At 41.7% G+C, this 20,518-nt stretch overlaps 1 protein-coding gene across 2 annotated transcripts; it reads right to left on the reverse strand.

Moving 5' to 3' along the window:
• Positions 1 to 535: 535 nt before the first annotated feature.
• Positions 536 to 20,372, reverse strand: rnf34b (ring finger protein 34b). 2 transcript variants are annotated; one of them, XM_069147141.1, is made up of 8 exons: positions 20,271 to 20,372; positions 10,513 to 10,731; positions 8,624 to 9,133; positions 4,842 to 4,904; positions 4,542 to 4,743; positions 4,409 to 4,432; positions 4,185 to 4,226; positions 536 to 2,395 (listed from the first exon to the last, which is right to left on the reverse strand). In XM_069147141.1, the coding sequence occupies exons 1-8, from the start codon at positions 20,274 to 20,276 to the stop codon at positions 2,211 to 2,213; spliced, it is 1,251 nt and encodes a 416-aa protein (XP_069003242.1). In that variant the 5' UTR covers positions 20,277 to 20,372; the 3' UTR covers positions 536 to 2,210. The 2 variants fall into 2 exon arrangements, with proteins under 2 accessions (XP_069003242.1, XP_069003243.1); XM_069147142.1 differs by lacking the exon at positions 4,185 to 4,226.
• Positions 20,373 to 20,518: the final 146 nt, after the last annotated feature.

Consider the following 20,518-nt stretch of genomic DNA (forward strand, 5'->3'; position numbering starts at 1 on the left):
GTACTGCATTTTATTGAATCTAATAAATCATCTCTTGTTTACCAAAATAAAAAGGTTTGACATTCAAAATATAAAGATCCAGGATTATGAGTGCTCATGATACCCTGCCACTCTGATAATACTGTAGCTGCCCATGAACGACATCTTTTGAGAAACAGCAGCAATCAACGAACGTACAGAGTTCCAGTGTTTGTTACAGCGAGTGTCGGGTTCGAATCTGAAGCACACGACGACAAAAACAGGCTTGAAAGCAAGACGATGATGCAGCTTTAATGGTGAGAGAGTGACACGATCGAACTCATCTGACCAAAACCAGAGGAAATACATTCTGAAATCAGTATATTTTTTTGTTTTAAACATCTGTACTAATTAAAATTATAAATCATGTCGTGTCCCAAGTGAATGGACAAATATACATTTAATAACTTATCAGTAAACAACAATAAAAGCTATCTATGCGATTCAATTAAAATTGCAGCGTGTAGGATTTAGTGACATCCAGAGGTGCTGTGCAGATTGCGACCCCCCCCCCCCCCCCCCCCTTATGGTAGAGGCATCGGTTCAACATGGCGCGCTCTGTGGAAGAGGACCCGCTCCGTTTGGATATGAAGGATTCATTCTAAGGTAACAAAGACAACAAATTAAATCATAATGATGAATATTATATTCCATCTCTGCCAGTAGAGACACTAAATCCTACACACTGGTCCTTTAATAGTGATTCCACTGCATTTGTTTAACATACCACAGGCATACTGTACACAGAGATTTCGGTGACATCGGAGTTAACTGGATCTCGTGACAAGAAGAAAGTGTTTCATTTGCATAAAGTAAATCAGGCTTTCTCTGCCTCACTGCGCGACGGGCATTTGGAAGGACACCTCGACAATATGACACAAAAAGTATGTTGATGTTACACTCAAATTAGGAGGAAGTAGCACCTGTTACCTACCTAAGATCTGAGATTAAAGGACTGCACAATCAAACACTTGGTAGACTTGGAAATCAAATGGTATTGCTTGGTGAAAGTTATTTAAAATTAAAGAGGAGTAAGTCGTCAAAATAGAATCCAAACTCGAGGTCTACTTAATAGCTTTTACAGACGCTTTCATCTCATTGTCTTCCTCAGAGGAAGGAGGAGGCAATTCACAAGACCGCTCCCTGAAATATACGAACACCTGGTGTCAGCTCAACCATCTGATCAAAGAAACTGTGAAACCAGAAGCTCCAGAAAAATATCCTGCAAGTGGATTGAGTTTGGAGGTTTTTTTTCCACACAATAGATCTAACAGGAATGTACATTTGCTGCAACCAACAGCAAAAAAAGTTTTAGATGAGAAGATGGAGAAACAATCACATCCCTCACAGTTCAGTGTCAAAAGGTTTTCATGTACACACTTTATTTCCTAAAGTTCATTGAAGAGAACGGAAACAGAGAATAAACTACCAACCCGAGCCTGCTGGTTAGAGATGTATACCTGTATACGGTGAAATCTTAACCAGATGTCTACTGAAGGCATGATTTTTGGCACCCTACATGCTCCTGTGTGCGAGACGAGATGAGTGCATGTGGTGGAAAGACTGACAAATAGACATTTTCTAAAAACACGTTTTTTTTTTTCTGATATTGCACATCCTAGAGAACACTGAGGGAGATAACACAGTGTCATGTGGCATGACGGTGTAAACCATATCGACTCTAACCCTGGGATCTTAATATTTTTCATCCAACTGCTTCTCTTCACCACAAATAACAAGCCGATCCACTTCAAGTATCCACAGGACCGTCCCGGGAGGAGAATCTAAACTGAGGATGGAGAGTAGAACGTGATGGCAGGTGTTTCTGCTGTGGTTGACAGACCAAAGAGAGGAAAGAGTGAGTGTCCCGGTGCAGCTGATGACGGTCCACCAAGGGGGGAGGGAGGGGGGAAGACGGAGGGGCGGGGGTGGGGCAACAGTCTGCTTTGAAAGACCAGGAAGTTGCTCACGCCTGCTGCAGCATCAGGACCCGTGAGACGTCATGCACAGCAGTTCATCCTCAGTGATAAAGTCAGGGCCACGTGCACGCCTGAGGGCCACGTGCACGCCTGAGGGCCACGCTGATGCACGCACACACACACTCTCTCTCTCACACACACACACACACACACACACACACACACACACACACACACACACACACACACACACACACACACACACACAGAGTTTTAAGACTTGAAGACATGCACGGCCCGCACTACATACTGCCTGCAGATTGGGCACTCGCTCATCCTCTTTCCACATTTGGTGCAGGTCACCATGTGACCACATTCCAGTAACACACAGTCAATGATGGCGTCCATGCAGATGCGACACAGGTTTTCATCAGCCGCCAGCTGAGCTTTGACACCATCTGTGGGTGAAAATGTAAAACATTATTATTACTTAGCAGTTCCTCTGTGTTGGCTCATTAAACCGTGTGGAAAACAGTGATGACGTGGAGATGAAAGAAAACTTCTGCAGTCTGACAATAATCAGCTGTTTGCTCTTCTCTTCTTTACTCCGGTGGGCTTTCAGCTCCTATTTAGTCCCACAAAATATTTTACCCAAACCTGATAAAATCCACACATGCTACATAAAACTAGCCTTGTGCTACCAGACCCAAAGTCAATGCATGAATAGATGTGTCTGGGTATGCTCCACGTCAGGTTCATTTTCAAACTGGAAGCAGCTTTGACCAATCAGTGTGCTCTTAAACATGCCGAAACTCTGCTACCGCTGCAACTACATTGAGAAAAAAACACGCAACTTCCACATTGCACTAAGCCACTGACACTGGTCACTGATTGGTCCGCGCGTCAGATTGGCTGAGCACACATTAATGCCAGCAGGGTATCCAGACTATGATCACAATGGAAACTGAAGCTGTGAGCAACAGTCTGGCGGAGACAAGCTAACAGCAAACAATCACTTTATCCTTTCTGTCTGAAACAAGGAGAAACCCTACAGATCATTTCAGCTGATTAACAGTTAATGGTGACACCAGCTGACTCATACAATCCCTTCCTGTGTGGAAGATTTAAAATGCCCAAATAAAAAAACAGAAATATATATGCATGCATTTTATATGTAGCTCATAATTACATGAAAACAAGTTAAATCACAATCATTCTGCCTTTCGACTTGAACATATGAACAAATAACAAATTAAAATGAAATCATAGCACAGAAAACAACAGAGGTTTCAGAAGAGCAGCATAAACTCATTAATACTAAATACAAAGCAGTGTCTACTATCAAAATTATAGATATGTTGCATGTTTCCATTTTCGGTGTCGTGTTTATCATATTGTGATTTTACCTCATTCATTTCTCTTGAACATTTGCACTTGTACATTTTTCTATTTACTTACTGTGTGTCTATTGTTACTACTATCGTCATATTATAGTCTTTGTTTTTACTTATTAATTTCCTCTTTTCTTAACTGCACCACCTGTAACAAAGAAATTTCCCTGCAGGGATCAATAACGTTTTTCTGATTCTGACAGTTTTTAAGGGAGTGTTTTCTATATCAATACCCAAAAGAAAAACAAACTCAGCTGTCCAATCACAGCTCAGCATCAGAACCGAGTGCAGAGCTCAGCGCTGCTAACGCAAGCTGAAGGCAGACAGACGGCCTCTCGCATCGAAACCGTTCACAGTCACACATCATGTCAGTGCTCCGGTTTCTAGGAGTTAAATGTCTGATCAGCCGACTGGCCTGAATCTTTCTCCTGCTGCATCCTGTGTGACAGCGGAGAGTCACAGCTGACTATAATGACGGCTAATGTGATTCTCAAGCCCTTTATGTCAACAAAGAAGCTTGACAATGTAATTACAACTGATGGAGAGATGCTGCCACTGAAGTAATATGATGGCTCATCAAGAGGTAAAAGCTCCTAGAGAGTGCATTAATGACAGGATGAGAGGCTGTCCTTCAAAATAAAATGAGATGATGCAAACACAAGTGACAGAATGTGGCGACGTTGAACCAGGCAGGAAATAAAGACTCATGTGGACATCACATGACAACATACAGGACGCTGTCAAGGGTCTAGTAGTGTTTGCTGCAGGCAGATGAAAACAATGCACAGTAACAGTAATGATCATAGAGGACATGGAAACGGTGGTGAGGTGTTTTTCTTTAATAATAACATCTTACCTCCAACTCCACTGTTGCAGAGAGATGGAGGATATGCAACCACTTTATGGATAAGAATGGGCAGTAATAAGGAAAATCAATTAGTTTAGGGAACAGTGAATTTGCCCTCTAACGTAAAACAAAGGTGAAGCAGCAGAGAAGACAGTAGTTTTTTTTTTTTTTTGCATTAAATGCTTCTTCACATAATTAGAGAGATCAAAGGAGATAATCAAAAGAATAATTACCTGCAGTTATGCTCACATTTTCCACTAAGGGCAAAGCAGAAACAAAATATTTTTGTTATTCATAACAGTAAAGAACACGGTGTGATATCGAGATGAAAATGAGTGAATAAATAAATAAATGAGGAGTCCTCACTGGATTTCCTGTTCTGCTCGTTTTCTCTGTAGAGTCGATGCACTCGCTCCAGCAGCTCCCACTTCTCACAGCAGCCAGAGTAATTGACAAAGTTCCTGGCGAGGATCTCTTTCAGCTGGCGGACGGAGAGGTTTTCTATCGCCTCTTCATTGTCAAGATCAGACAGCGAGGCTCTGATCCTCCTCTGAGTCGCCGGACTGACCTACAAATGCACACAAGAGCAGAGGAGTGATCACTAAATCAGACTTCTTAGAGGAAAAGCTCAGCTCTGAATACAGGAATAAAAAACAGCCATCGCACCTCTATCATGTTTTCAGTGGGTTCCAGGTTCAAGAGGGACGCTGTTGGAGTATCCTCATGCTCCTGGGTGAGAAAAATCAACACAGTCAAGTTAATTTAAGACAGTTTCAACTTTTAAAATGATGTTTAACTCGGAAGTCAGCCAATAAAATGAGGAGCTGCTCATCAGCGTGAGTGTGAAGGATCATGACGTGTGAAAAGAACTAATGCCAAACCTCCTATCTGCACATTTAAGGCAGAACACAGACAGAACAGAGTTCATCCATATCTGTTTGTTTCATTAAAGGAGGATCACCTTCTATTCAGAATCAGCATTGACAAAAATGCAAATTAAAGTTCATCCTCGTCCTGGTCGTTCTTTTTAGATCTGTTAATCTACGATTCCTCAACACCATCACAAGATGAACTGTGCCTGATTATAATTCATAATTTCTCCCTGTTCCATATGACTATCAATGCCACGATAAAAGAAACGACTCCACATTTATCTGTGATTTAATTCGTCGCAGCTGCTCAGATATTTAATGAACCAATAGAGATGTTTAAACACTGACTCAGCTCTTCTTAACTCCACAGTTAATTATTCTCTTTGAAGGTGGAGGTCAGGAATTTGCCAGATTAAAACAGAATAAAAAGGAGCCACAGAATAGTTCCGGCGCTGTTTGGTGAGTGCACAGCTCTGTATTATCGCAGCCATTTATGTGCTTTGAAGAGACGACATTGTCTCTTTACTCTTTTATCGGCTTGACGAAAGAGGGCCTGCGAAGAGCTGAAATAAGCTCTAACTGATATCATGGAGTGAAGCGTATCCGCCTCCGTGCCATAAAAAGTCAAAAGCTCTCTCCCTCCGCTTCAGCACATTCCAGCAGACCACCATCTTCCTCTGATGATGATGTGTTAATAATGCATCCGTCAGAGTCGCTGCGCTAGACTCCCGCTGCTGACATCACGCTTCCGCTCAGACGAGACTCCTCAGAGACAAAAGCAGCCGTGACTCACGCAGCGTGCCAAACCTCTCCGGAGCAAACGTTCCCCTGAACTGATGTTAGATTTCATTCAACCGTCACAAACATAGAAAAGTACTAGAAAGCTCTTACACAATCTGCCACGGCCGCACAACCTGCTCAATTTGCTGCTTTTATCTGACCAGAAAATGTTCAGAGGGGTTTCGTTTGCATCAAAATATGCATGTGACAGACAATCACGGGGTACACATGCCAGATTTCTTTCTTATTATAGCAATAGTTTATGAGATATTCTAAAAATACCAAATAATAATCCTTTAAACCTGTCCAGGGTCCATCATTTATTTGCCCACAGCTCGACTTGAAACCAAATGTCATTCAAATCTGTGCTCACATTTTTGAGCACCATGACTTCCTTGGGAGAAGTAGATATTTTTATATTCATACCATATGTAATGCTATTTTAACGATGGTATGATTATCTGTACGATTTTTCTTCCCCTGCGATCCCGTCAATCATCACGCGCATTAGAATAAACCTCCAGATAACTGATCCAGATTTGCTACAGTTTGATATTCAATCTATTTTTCAGCTGCAGCTGACAAAACAAAAGTCTGAAAAAGTGGATAGATGACACCAAAATATCTTCTCAGAGAAAGTGGGTCATTCAACAAAACTATATCAAACAAAATCAACAATGCCTCTTTTTTTTTGTTGAAAGGGTTAAAAGTAGTATCCGCTGCAGAGACTATGTATTCATATTCCACTCTAAAATGTCTTTTCCCTCTTGTTGCTGCAGTTGAAGGTTCCAGCTTCCTTCTGCAGAATAATGTGTACATAGTTTGCGCATTTTCACAATCATCTGCTGAGAGTGTAACGTTTCTCTGTGCTAACTGAAAATGTATTTTAGGGGCGGGCCTATGAGCAGGACTTGTGACATCACAACTAGTTTGGAAGCCGATCCTGGTCAAACATTCAACATACACGTGTGATGTGGAAACTGGACACGTCCAGGTTACAGTGGAGCTTGAATGCGGCATAGATGACTAAAAACATCATCAGATTTACACACAATCCCAAAGGTAGAGAATCGAATTATTCTTGGTCATTTATATATTTTATACACATTTCTGTGAGTGGCAAAAGTATGTGAACCTTTGCTTTCAGGTTCTGGTGTGACCCCCCTTTGCGCCGCAAAACCTGCAACTAAACTCTTAATACTAAACTCTGGACTGACGTGTTTTCATTTCTCCAAACAAAACGCTCCTAATTTAAACCAAAAAGTTCTCAAACGTCCACAAAACAATTTTCTAAACGACCAGTTCAACCTCTGAAATTAAGCCTATTTGCATATTTATAGATTCTCTCATTTTTAATGAGGGAGGAGGAGTAGATGTAATTTTCACCTGTTAATTTGAGTTTTATTGTTGAAAAAACATTTCAGAACCAAAATTTTGTTCCAAGAAGAGCTTTTTTTTTTTTTTTTTTTTTTAACATAGCTGTTAATACATGTCTGAAGGGATCTTCTTCAAATAAGCAGGATATTCTTATAATCATATATAAGTTTCATATTTAAAATCTAGTTGGATTTAAGGCCAATCGCTCTCCTAATCATGTCTCAAAAAACTTTCTAAAGTAATTTTGTTCACTACAAATGTCTCCGATTACCCACAATTTTGCACGTTTGTTGTTTATTCTTTGAAATATCCACATATGAAAAATCTGCAAAAGCTAATCAACTTGTCCATCACTCTACTTTATACGTCCTTCTCGACTATATATTATTTGTGTTTGGCTTGGTACTCAAATATAATACTCAAAAGTCATTTAACCTGCTCATGGTGCTGATAAAGTGTGTGCGTATGTGCTGTATCACTGCATGTAATTTGTGTTATGTGCTCTGTCAATGAGAGGATGTAATTAATTGATTAATTAATTAATTGTGATCTGCCAGGGAACAGCAGATGGAAAATGGCCTGAAGCTAACTCTGGTTCAATGCATCACATGGTGACACTCATGTTTAATATTGTACAAATAAAATACATAATAATAACTTTTACATTTTGTTTGATAAATTCAAACCTCAAGGAATCTTAACAAATATGCAAACCACAAAAGTAGAGGAAGAAAAAAAATCCTGCAGAGATCATGTATGAGGGATGAGAGGAGGCCGAGCTGCAGTGTGTCTGCTGTTCGGCTGTTCGGCTGCAGCTGCGACGCTGTGGGGAGTTCTCAACCTGTGTGCGTCTTATGTAACAGATCAGCCGATGTAACAGACCTAAAAAAGGCAAAGGGCTTAAGCTGCCTCGCTGGCTGGTCCGAGGGCTGTGCGCTCACACAACCACGCACACACAGCGCTAACGCAGCTGGAAACAGCTGTCACGTGGACATTTTGCTTGACGTTGGAGCAGCGCTGCAATGCTGAGCTTCTTTAATAACAGCGGTGGGAAAGAAAATCCACTGAAATGTAGTCGATTTTCAGGAAGAAACTCTTCATTCATGACAAAGCCATAAAAACACAGAAGAAGCACAAAAGAAAAGAAAAAGCACGAAATCCAATAAATGACATGTAAAGAAATGCACGAGAGGGTGTTTGTTTGTTCGAGTTACAGGGAAGAAGTCTGACTTTAAACAGCCACTCTGAAACGTGTTAATAAGTAGATTTCACCTTTGATATGAATTATCTGGGATAGAATGAGGGCAGATGTGAAAGATGTACGGTGTATGGAAATCAGGGAATGCGCGGCTTTGTTTGTATGAGGCAGCAGAGGACGCAGTGTTCAGCTCTGCATGCAGACACACTGAACACACTGACCTGGCTGGTGGTCCCTGAGCTGTCCGTCGGGCTGAGCACGTCTTCCTGAGAGGCCGACAGGACCGACTGTTCGGAGGGGGAGCGCGTTGGGGAGCGAGGCGAGGCGGCACGCGAGTGGGGGAGCGAGTGTAGACTGTCTGTGTCATCTCCCCCTTCATCTTCCTCCTCCTCCTCCTCCTCATGTGTATCCTCTTCTTCCTCCTCCTCCCCCTCCTCCCCCTCCTCCTCCTCCTCCTCCTCGTCTTCCTCCTCCACCACGGGTCCCGGGGTCCCCCTCGCACCCTGATGACAGAGCACCAGGTCCACCAGGTCCTCTTTCTCCCTGCATGTGTCAGTGGGGATGTTGCGCAGCAGCAGGTACTGCCGCAGGTCCTTCACTCGAAGCTGCATGAGCCGAGGCCGCTGGAAGGCCGTGCCGCGCAGCAGGTGGCAGGTCGTGCAGCAGCGCAGGTTCTCTTGCAGCACCGAGCACAGGGCGCAGAAACTCTTCTTACAATCACAGCAGATGTGCTGCAGAGAGACAGACGTGGTGTGATCACATATTCTTTCTTCAACGACATCATTTAAGAAACTAATTTCATCATTTTGGCAATAGGCCCTGGTGTCTGACTTCTGTCAGCATATTAAACTGTTTACCCTCCATGTTACTTCTGATGAATAAATTACCAATCGACCAAAATGGATTAATCTGATTGGAGCTCTGAAAAATGGGCCAAGCTGCTGTTTCTACTGATGACAGTAACTTTGTAATGTGGTTTTATTTGGACCAATATTCTGATTAACAGAAGTTCAGTCGTATCACCGTATAAAAGCTCAGTCGCTTCTCAGAGAGAGTAAAGAAATAAATTATTTGTAGCTCCTGGAGATGTTTGACATTTTACACGCTTAACAGTCTCCTGATACAGAGCAGCTGAGTAGATTGACACTTCAAATGGGCAGCAAAGCAGGTCGGCCACGGCTGTAACCATTTCCTTATCGCTCGTGCACAAATGTGCTCCTGGTCCAAGCACATTGCCACCATGACAGATACTCTTCTTCAATCGTTTGTTGTTAATCCCCAGGCGGCTCTTTTTTTTTTCGTACTATAAAAATATCACGCTGACACCCAAATGGAAGTCGACCCGCCGACAGAAAGGCAACCGGTGTGTGGATGAGGACAGAGCGAGCACAGAGGAAGCAGAGCGCTGCAGCGTTTTCATCAGTGCGTCTGGCTGACAGATACGCTGCCTTCAAACTCCGACACCAGGAGCGTTGCAGAGACACTGGAAATGCCAGAAGGACTGCGTGTTGCTCTCAAATAGTATGCTGAGGAAACCTAACCTGTATGAATAAAGATTTAATTAATAAATAAATAAATATCAGTTTGACCTTCAGGTGTGACTCATTATTGGTGCGTCCATTGACTCAGAAATCTGAGATTTAGAGTTTAGAAACCTCCCCAAAACAGAAACATGTTGATTTAGCCAATGAAGCTGTGAAAAGACTCGCATCTATTTAACATGAATTGGATATAATACTGTATGAATGGATGAAATAATAGGAGCTATCTATTACTACCAAATCCATATTATTTCACAAGTCATTGTATTAAACATAGTCTCTGTTCAGAAAGTGACTCAGTAATTATGGGTGTCTGTGTTTTCTTGAATGCACCATGAAAAAAGTCACTTCTCACTACTGCACGCAACGATTACATAATTGTTGACTGTGAGGGATTATTCAAGCACCTTTCCAGCCTTTGCACCTTGATTGTTGTAAAGTAGTCATGAACAGAAGCCAGGCAGCGTGGAAGTCTGAACAGACGGTTTGATGTGCAAGATTTCTATCTAAACTTTAAAGAAATGCACCACTAACATCCGTTTTCATCACCCTCACTCCCACCTGTTTACCTTGCGTCTGAAGACGGAGAAGGCCAGTCCGCAGGCCTTGCACAGCTGCCCTGCACTCCCTGAGCTGGTGGGGGGGTAGGTGGAGTAGCCAGCGCTGGGGGCGAAGCGGAAGGGCCCCGCCCCTGCTCCGAACCCCGGCTGCTGCGCCCGCACCGTGCCCGTGCCCATCACCTCGTTCAGCAGCCCGCAGCATGACGCCCACATGGACGATGCCCCCGCCTGCACACACAAATACACAACCGGGAGTACACGCTGATCAAACACACCTTTTTGCAGCATATCATCGATTAACTCCGGTCGTATTCGTCAGACATGATATTAGCTTCTTTGTGAAAGTGAGGTAATGTCCCCAGAAAGTAGGAGTGTGCTCCCATTTCATATTCAAATAATCAATACTGTTCCATTGTTTCATATCTCTCATGTATTCATGTTCTATATCTGTTTGTTCCGGTTCTCTGCTGAAGCTACGTGACATTCATCTTTGGAAACTTCTTGACTAGAAATCAAACTTAAGTTCTGCGAGTTTAAACAAAGTTTTGTCGCACAAAATCCAGAAGAGTTTCATTTAAACTCGTCTCGTGGTGTTTATGAGTCAGTATAAGAATTGCACTGTAATTTATATAAGTGTCATTTGAACAAACCAAGTTGATCAACTTTCTTATGGTTATGGTTAGATGATCACAGTGTTTTAGTATGAAAGGATCATTTCAAAATGAATAATGCAAAGTCCAATGTAATTAAAACCTAATTAGTTATTGAGGGTGTTAAGAACTTTCTCTTACAGCTCATTGCAACTGGATGTTTTCTTGTTCATACACAAATTTATTTTTTTGATTTTATAGACTTTATTAATCCCCGAGGGGAAATTTCTTCATATTCATATTCATATCAAATTATAGTAAATACCTGACATTCAGTGTTTCAGTAAGGTGTTGGCCAATCAATCTCTACAACAGCTCCATACTGACATATTTACAAGTCGCTGTAACTCTAGGTAGGTAGGTAGGTATTTACTTTATTAATCCCCGAGGGGAAATTTTTAAAATTCTTCTGGTGACTCTACTGGTGACATGAACACCAATAATCTGAGAGATGTTCTGTCGTGGTGTGCTGATGGTGGAAACGTCTCCGTCTCCACGGAGCCGACCGGTCCTTCACTCTACCCGTGTTTTTCCTATCATCGGTCACCTTCCGACAAACAAGTGGAAAAATAATAATTTTGTATCATGATACTGGTTTAAAAAATATCAACATGCTCGATGCTCAATAGTGAAGAGGAAGATCTTTTAATTTACAGCGGTCCCTGTTCTTTGAATAAAAACGATGTTCCCACCTGATCATCATCCCAGTGATTGAAAACATCTGACTTTAATGTAATCTTAAATGATCTGCTGATCCTCGAGGTTCACATACTCTTGCCACTCACAAATATGTAATATTGGGTAATTTTCCTCATTATTTTCATTTGTTTCATCGGGTTCTCTTTATCCACTTTTCAGATATGTGTGTCAATCTCATGATGTCTTAAGACAAACTTTTGAGCCCCACTGTACTGACTGAAGTAAAAGTAGAAATAGTACAGTGTAGATAAATACAAGAGTAAAAGCATAATGTACATATGCTGTAATACTGTACAATAATTTACTGGTGCATTAATATCTACCTGACTCTAATGCTGCAGCTGATGAAGGTAGCACTCATTTTAATTACTCTGCAGCCGTACAGCAGGGTAGTTTGTCAAATTCACCCCAGGATTAATTAATTAAGTATTATCTGGTCTTAATCTACAACAGCATCATCATTTATTTGTTCATTATATTTTCGATTTAATATTAATCTGAATCTGTAAAGAAACCAGTGACTAATTTTATTAAATAAATGAAGTAAAAAGTGCAATAGATTAGAAGTATAAAGTTCTATATAATGAGTAAGTGCACCTGTTTAAGTAGTTAGTGCCCCTCGTTGTGGGTTAAGAAAGAAAAACGAGAAAGATCAATTGACTGATGGAGAGCGAGCGAGACGGAGCAGCACATTATTGAAAGTGCTCTTTGAGGTTGGAGATGATTTAGCAGAAGACTTTAAAATCTCCTATTAATGATGTTTCCTAAAGAGTGCAGAAGCTTAAATGTCAGTCACTGCATTATTTTGAGCTACATTGAGGAAGAGGATGTGGGAGGAAGAGTCTCAGCCACACAACAACTATCTCATGGGGGTCCAAGGTAACGTTTTCTCTGAAGGTCCTGAAGACACATCCAAACCAGCTGAAGTTAGTGCAGGTAGAGAGAATCAGTTGGATGTTTTTGCCGATCACAAGACGGCCCAGAGACGGGAAGCAAAGATGGCGTGATGGGCACCACGGCTCCTTGGAGCATACTGATGAGAGGAGGAGGGAGGCGGAGGAGGGAGGCGGAGGACAGCGAGCAGAGAATATGTCTTCTGTTGTTCCCCAGCCTGCAGAATCAATAGCTGACATGAGCATAATGTCAGCTCTCTGTGGTTCCCGGCTCTATTGCGGAAAACAATGGAATTCACAGGGTCCTGCCTCATCCCTTCTTAAGGCAGCGCTCTGCTCCGACTTGTCACAAACACCCTGCGATCTGACCTCACCCATCTGCTTAGGGATTCGTTATGTAATCTCAGGAACGAGGCACTATATGTGGAGTCAGGGCGGGGGGGAGGAAGGTCTGCCCTCACTGCAGCGAGACAGTCAGGACGTGTCTTTAAAGTTCAAATCATACACTAATTTCATGAAATGAACAGTTTCTGGTAGAATTCATCTTCCCGCCTGTCCGTCCATCCGTTCATCTGGCTGTCATCAAACTAATGAACTAAATTTTCGGATGATTTCAGTTTATATTTTATAGGGGCTGCGACTCATTTCACGATCCATTAATCCCTTCATTATTTTTCGGTTAAATGATCAATTGTTTAGTCTTTGAAATGGAGAACAGAGAAAAATGTCTATCACGATCACTCCCAGCTGGAGGTGATGGCTTCAGTCTGTAACCCAAAAATATTCCGTTTACAGGGATATTAAACTGACTAAAGCAGGAAATCCTCAAATCTGAGAAGAGCTGGATTCAGTGGAGGTTTGACATTAAAAGTGCTTAATTGACTATCAAAAATGTCCCTCCACTGATTCTGCACTAATATTTTGTGTATTTGTGTTGTTTTGCTGCTTGTCCTCAGTGAAATCCTCCATAAGCAGCTGATTTGATCCTGATTCACCACCCTACCTCTGTGTCTGCAATAAAACCACAACACATAGCACCTTGCCTTACCGGCCTGTGGCATAAACTTGACCCGATGTTTAGTTGCTTAAAAACTCCCCCTGGTTCTGCCGAGCTTCGCTCATATTAGACTGACGCTATTAGAAGGAATATTTACTGCATTCTCCTGGATGAGGAGCCGCTGCAGTCGGGCCATGAAGTCAGCCGTATTAGGCTTTGAGCCAGCAGCACGAGTTTCCTCCGTCACTTCAATTAGCACACTGTAAGCTCTGCAGGCAGGGAGTCCCGACGAACAAGGGACAAGCGCAAACATCGCACCGAGTTTGTTGTTTTGATTTTTTTATCACTGATATTTCTGTACAGTCTGTTAACTTGACCCATAACTCTGGGAATACTGTACAAACTTTTGTCATTCCTATCACTTTTGGACACCAATTCAATTCAATTCATTTGCAAATAATTCAGATATTTCCCACACAGCTGCATGAAATGATAAGTGAACAATCGAGGCGCACGCACACAAACATGAAGCCACCGCGAGGGGAAAGCAGCAAAAACTAACAGAGGCAGAGATTTAAATAGAAAAACCCGCAGGGGAGGGCCTCGTGTGGACGAACAGAGATCTGACCTCATAAAATGAGCGTTTGACGATCAAAACTCCAAAAGCGCCTCTGCAAGGAGGAACCGAGATGAGGCCTAAATGGGTCACTGACAAACTGACAGACTAGAGTGTTTAACCAGAACTGAGTCAGACACCAAGGGAGAGGAGGTTTAACTTCATTTGAACTGCATCAGGTGACTTTTCATCAGGCTCTGATTTATTTACTGCTGAAAGGTTAACACTAAACATACCTGTAAAAATGTGATTAATATGTTTTTATCAATGTAAATTTAAAGGGACATTTTAGCAAGTTTGAAAAAACAGCCCTGATAGAAACAGACATTTGAGCAACAAATGAAAATGTTCTTCAAGTTGCATTATGGGAAATGCAGTGTCCTGTATTTTTGGGCAGGATTAAACGTCAGGATATCACAGCTTCTGCTATTTACATTTTTAATGTTCACTTTTTATGTCGGTCGTCCTCTTGTTACCGAGCTTTATAGAAGTTCAGTGCAACTCATTGGATTACAGTACATACAGCATGTATAGCAAAATGTAACGCTGAACATTTTGTGGAAAATTAACTAAGAAACAATCTATAAATGGGAATATTTTTAGTTAATGCAGTGAATTAAATATTTGAAAAACATGTGACCTGGTGGCCTGTTAGTGAAGGAGCACAACACATCATGGCAGCATTCACAGTTCAACTCTGGCTGGGGACCTTTTCACATGTTATTCTCCATCTCTCTCTACACACTATGGGCTCTTACATAAAAGAAAATAAATGCTGGTACCTCATTACATTAATGGACACATCCTCAAATCCAGCACAGGTCCTACTTTCAGTGATTTCAAACACAGACTTTAAAAGAATACATTGAAGTGTGTTTACAGGTCCTGGTGAGTAAAAGTTGAGTTGAGCCTTCAGTGACTGCATAAGAAGCCGGCAAAGCGTCCCCACAGTCTGATAAATTCATCGCCTCGGTCTGAAAACTTCACAAGACTACATTAGCTGCTGCTAGCATTACACAACCTCAATCTACACAAACAAGCCAGTAGGGATCGAGGTGCATTGTGGGTAATGGAGGCAAAGAAGAGGAAAACATGAAATTCAAAAATGTTGATATTTTCTAAACTTTCCACCTGTTTTCTCCTGTATGAATAACACAACATGTCCCCATACCTAGACGACACGAGTTAGGGTTTCCAGCGCCCCCTGTAGGACCAACATGTCGTCACGCCACAGACAGGATGAGGTCTTTGACCAAAACGACATACAATAATACCCTTGTACCAGTACTAGCCACAAGTGTACCGGACCTTCATCGTCATGGTAACAACATGTTTTGAATTTTGTGAAACGGTCATAGTTTGTTTTAGTTTAGGAAAAATCACGGTTCAGGTTCAAATAAGTGCGTTACTTATGAAATTACATTATATATGTTACGTAAAAGTTAAATACATTAGGCAAGATAACTTATGTACTAAGTCAACATTGCTTTTTGTTTTCAGACGGGATACAAATTGCGATCTCCTGGCTGAAAGTCCAGTGTTTGATCCGTCCAACTAACCCGGCCTCCTCCCTTTGCTCGCTTCATAATTACTACGGACACAAGAGGTCGAAATTAATGTAAATATCGGTCATATTAAGCTGTAAATTACTTATATGGCTGTGTTAGGGGAGAACACTATCGAAATTGATACTCTTTTAAGAGGATGAGTACATCTGTATAACGAGTATAAACCTCTGGTGGTTAACATTTTCAATCATATTATGTATAAATGTCATATTGTTGAGACTCAGTCTGTGCATTCGTAAGCATGCTATGGCCATCAATAAAGTATTATAGAGTATTATGATGGTTTCCAGAGTAAACACTGCATCATCGTACATTTCTTGGACAGAGCTTTCATCACTATACTTCCCTCATCCACTGTCTCTCTCACATTTCATCTCCTCTTTCTCTCTGCTGAACCCTCCTCCTTTTTTCCTGTGTTGCATCAACTAGAAATGTCAATCACACTGTGAAAAGTGAATTGAGCTGGCTGACTGTACTGGATGGTCGCAGAGACAAACCAATTCATTTAATACCTTTTGTTATTTGTCTGGAAATAGTGACACTAAATGTGATATTTCATCTAAATTACACAATACCCAAACAGATTCAGTGATGTGTGCCGGTGCCTGCAGATGTCAAATCCAGTGAAGTCTGGAGATGTATGCGCATAAAACTTAAGCTGCTACCAGCAAAGTTTGGATTTGAGTCTACAAAATAGCAAATACACATAGTCACCTCCAGAATTTAGCCTTTGGTGCAGCAATACAAACAGATATAGATTGTCATGCAGTATAAACACACGGCTGCACTAGATTCCAACCACCCGCTGAACTCTCTTTAGAGCCTCAGACTTCTTTGTCTACTTTAGAAGTCAGGCTGAGTTTAGCCCCATTTGGAATAAAGTGATCTTCTGTGCTACGTCAGTGTTACATCTTATAATTTCAGCAGAGATTTGTTGGTATTTTCTACCACATTGATGTCCAGTTTTTATGGACGGCTGTGAAAATGAAAGAGTAAGAGGCTTTTGAATGCAAAGCACGTACATATTAAACATGCATGTTGGAATATCAAGTCACGGGTCTATCCCGGACTAAAATGCCCTCGATAACACCTACTGTACAACCATCTTCCCCGTTTTAAGATGTACATTTACACAATCTAGCTGACGCCGACCCTTCCACAGGGGCAGAAAAGCTGCTTTTCAATTTAAACCAGATTAGTCAATAAAACATCACATCCATTTTGGTTTCCTGGGACACAGAGTGATTGTGTGCCTTAGGAAAATGAACTTCGCACAGTCGAGCCCTCTGTTCTTTTATCTTCCACCATATTGGGATAAACACGGGTGAAAAAGGATTTCAATTAGGGCTGCAGCTAACGATTATTTTCAATATCGATTAATCTGTTGATTAATTGATTAGTTATTGGGTCTTTAAAATGTCACAAAATGTTGAAAAATGGCATCCAGTGTTTCCTAAAGGCCAAAGAGCAGCCTAAAAATCTGTTTTTTTTTCCAACTAACAGTCCACAACCAAATGATATTCAGATTATCATCATGGAGGACTAAGGGAACCAGAAAGTATTCACATTTACAAAAACTGGAATTGGAGAATTTTCTGAGTTTTTTATGAAAAAAAAAAGACTCATCGATAATCTAAAAAGTTGGCGATTCATTTTATGTTGATCAACTAATCAATTCATTGATTAATTGTTGCTGCTCTATTGTAAATAATAATAAATAATAATATTAAATAGCCATCCATTATCTATACCCGCTTTATCCTGACCAGGGTTACGGAGGGGCGGAGCCTATCCCAGCTCACTTTGGGTGAAGGCAGGGTTCACCTGGACAGGTGGTCAGTCCATCACAGGGACACATAGAGACAGACGTAAACAAAGAGCATTCACCCTCTCATTCACACCTCAGGGACATTTGTAGAACCACCAGTTAACCTGACATGCATGTCTTTGGACGGTGGGAGGAAGCTACAGTACGCGGAGAGAACCCACGCAGGTAGAACCTGAAAACTCCACACAGAAAGTTCCAGGCCGGGATTCGAACCCCCAACCTCCTCGCTGTGAGGCGACAGTGCTAACCACTGCCACCGCCCAATATTAAATAATAATAAATAAATATTTAGGTATGCGAGTTATTCATTGCAAAGATCCAATCAGTGTTCCAGTGTTTTTGTGGCATCGTGTATGAGTGCTCCGTTGTGTTTGTGTGACAGCAGCACAGAATCATGTCCTCTGTGACTGCAGTCTATAAAACACTCTACAGGCTCTGTACACTGCCGGCATGTTTATTCTCCAACACCGTCTCATATTTTATGAGCTCAGGTATGGCTTACACATAAAACCGGGCAAGTTAAAAGTAATCAATAACTGCAGCTGAACAAATATTTAAATTTGTATGCAGTGTGGCAGAGCGAGTTCCCCAGATTTTTGAGTGCTCAGACACAAACAGGAGGAAAGGCCAGATGGGGGATATTAATTTTCTGGTGATGCCATTTTTACTAAATAATAAAAACAAGCTTTTTAAATAAAAACATTTTTAGACAAAATGATGAATTAAAATATTAACCGAGCAAAACTATACAGACTAAATCAAAAACACAAATTAAAAACACATTATACTTTTTGAACCAATGATCAGCCTTAACTCTATTCATGTTGTGTTGGATATAAAAAATAAACCTGACGAGACAGAGCTGAGAAGCTACTGAACTCATAGCTGCTGGGGAAAAAATACAGCGGCCCTGAGAGCGCAAAACACTGCAGCTTAAGAAAACCCAGGCGAATGGAAAAAATACACGAAAACTGAGGAAACATCATCAACAATGTGACAACACTGGTGCAGAATTTAGAAGAAATGCTGCAAAGTGAGGGCAAATTACAGAAACGTAGGAACGTCTTTTTGTTCGGTCGCATGAGTCAAATATTTCTCTACTGTGTTACAATCCAAAGAATCCTGACAACTGTTTTTGGAAGTCTTGCAAGAATCTGGATCATATCTGGAGATTTTTCCAGATATGCCCTCATGACATATATAACATATGTGGACTCAGTATTTAACTAGAATATGACCAATTCTATCACATATCATCACTCTCTGTCAAGGAAGCATTATGCAGTGCAGAGAAAACACGGTGATGTTTTGACTTTGATATTAAACTGATATGAATTATATGGAGATACATGGTACATAACTCTGCAGCATTTCATTATTGATGTTTTCTCAGTTTCTTGTGTATTTTTCTAGAAGTTGCAGTGTGTTGGGCTTCTGCAAGGTCAGAGAAAACCTCCATCCTGGTAAACAAATTACAGTATCTCACCATGAAATGTAGTCAAGTTAAAGGTTTGCAGAATAAATTCTATTTACTCTTCAAAACAGAGCTTATGTGAAGTGTTTGTAAGTGAATGCAGGATATTTTGCAGCTGCAGCAATAACAGGTTTTATTTTCACCTTTTAAAGTCATCAGTGATGCAGTTGGCTGCAAATGAAAACCCTCCAGTCTGCTCCAGTGTAGCTGCAATAACAGGTGATTAACTGTCTGCTGCCTCCATCAGTATTTTTCAGTGTGTATTCACTGATGATGATGATGAGGAAGATAATGACTGGCTGTGGTGACACTCCTGCCTCCTCTTCACCTTTCACAGTGACTGTCAACAGTAACCTGCCACCACCAGAGCACTAATGACATCATCGCCATCCTCTTCATCATTATCAGACCTGATCTCGAGCTGCCAGACAGCATCATCACCTTTCCTTCCTGTGCTGCAGCCTGTAGCACAAACACACGCGCTCCACAGAGAGGAGGGAGACTCCTGCACTGCCTGACACAGCTCGGACCTGAGAGGTGATCCTCCGTCCTCTCGGTCTCCCAAACATCCCCGCACTCACTCACTCACTGGCCGCAGTCTCTCTATCTCGTTAGAGCGGATTAAAGCCTGACGATGAATGGACGTCGCTTTGGCGGCTTTAGTCCACTGAACTGTCACACTGGGGGTCAAAGCAGGCTCATTAAAAGACTACACACTGTACCCACTGTTTATCTGGACGGCTGGAGATGCAGGGAGAGCATTTCCAGGCTTGCACGCCCGATAGGGAAATATAAAAAGCAGATTGACAGCGCTAGAAGGGCAGCGGCGAGCAGAAATGTGATGAAGTCAAAACTAAACAGTGAGTGCTGCATTTAAGCCTGTTGATATAATTGCGTCTAAATGCACACAAACGCAATTACTGACATTAGGATAGGGGTATTCCCTGCCTCTCGGTGCAGCATCGTGTGCAAACCACAAAAAAAAAAATCGGCCTTGTTAATTAATCCGAACCACAAACGAGCTGCAGATGGAGTCACATACCTTCATTGCACCTTCCGTTTGAGGAATTTGCCGAGTAATGTCAGGACGACGACCATTGCAAGTGCACAGGGAATCAAACCATTACGTCTTCCCTCTCTCCAGCTGCCAGTGTGTATGGAGTAAGCGTAACGTAATGGCCAGGAGAGCCGCGGCCAATCAGAGAGAGCACACAGGCGCTGGTATCTTTAGCAGCCAATCCGCTTTAATACATCACCAGAATGGGCGTCCTGTGCCGTGCGTAAAGGCGC

This window comes from Embiotoca jacksoni, unplaced genomic scaffold (genome assembly GCF_022577435.1).
Source record: "Embiotoca jacksoni isolate LCO1_2020_lvr unplaced genomic scaffold, fEmbJac1.0.p SCAF_131, whole genome shotgun sequence".
NCBI classification, from domain to species: Eukaryota; Metazoa; Chordata; class Actinopteri; family Embiotocidae; genus Embiotoca; species Embiotoca jacksoni.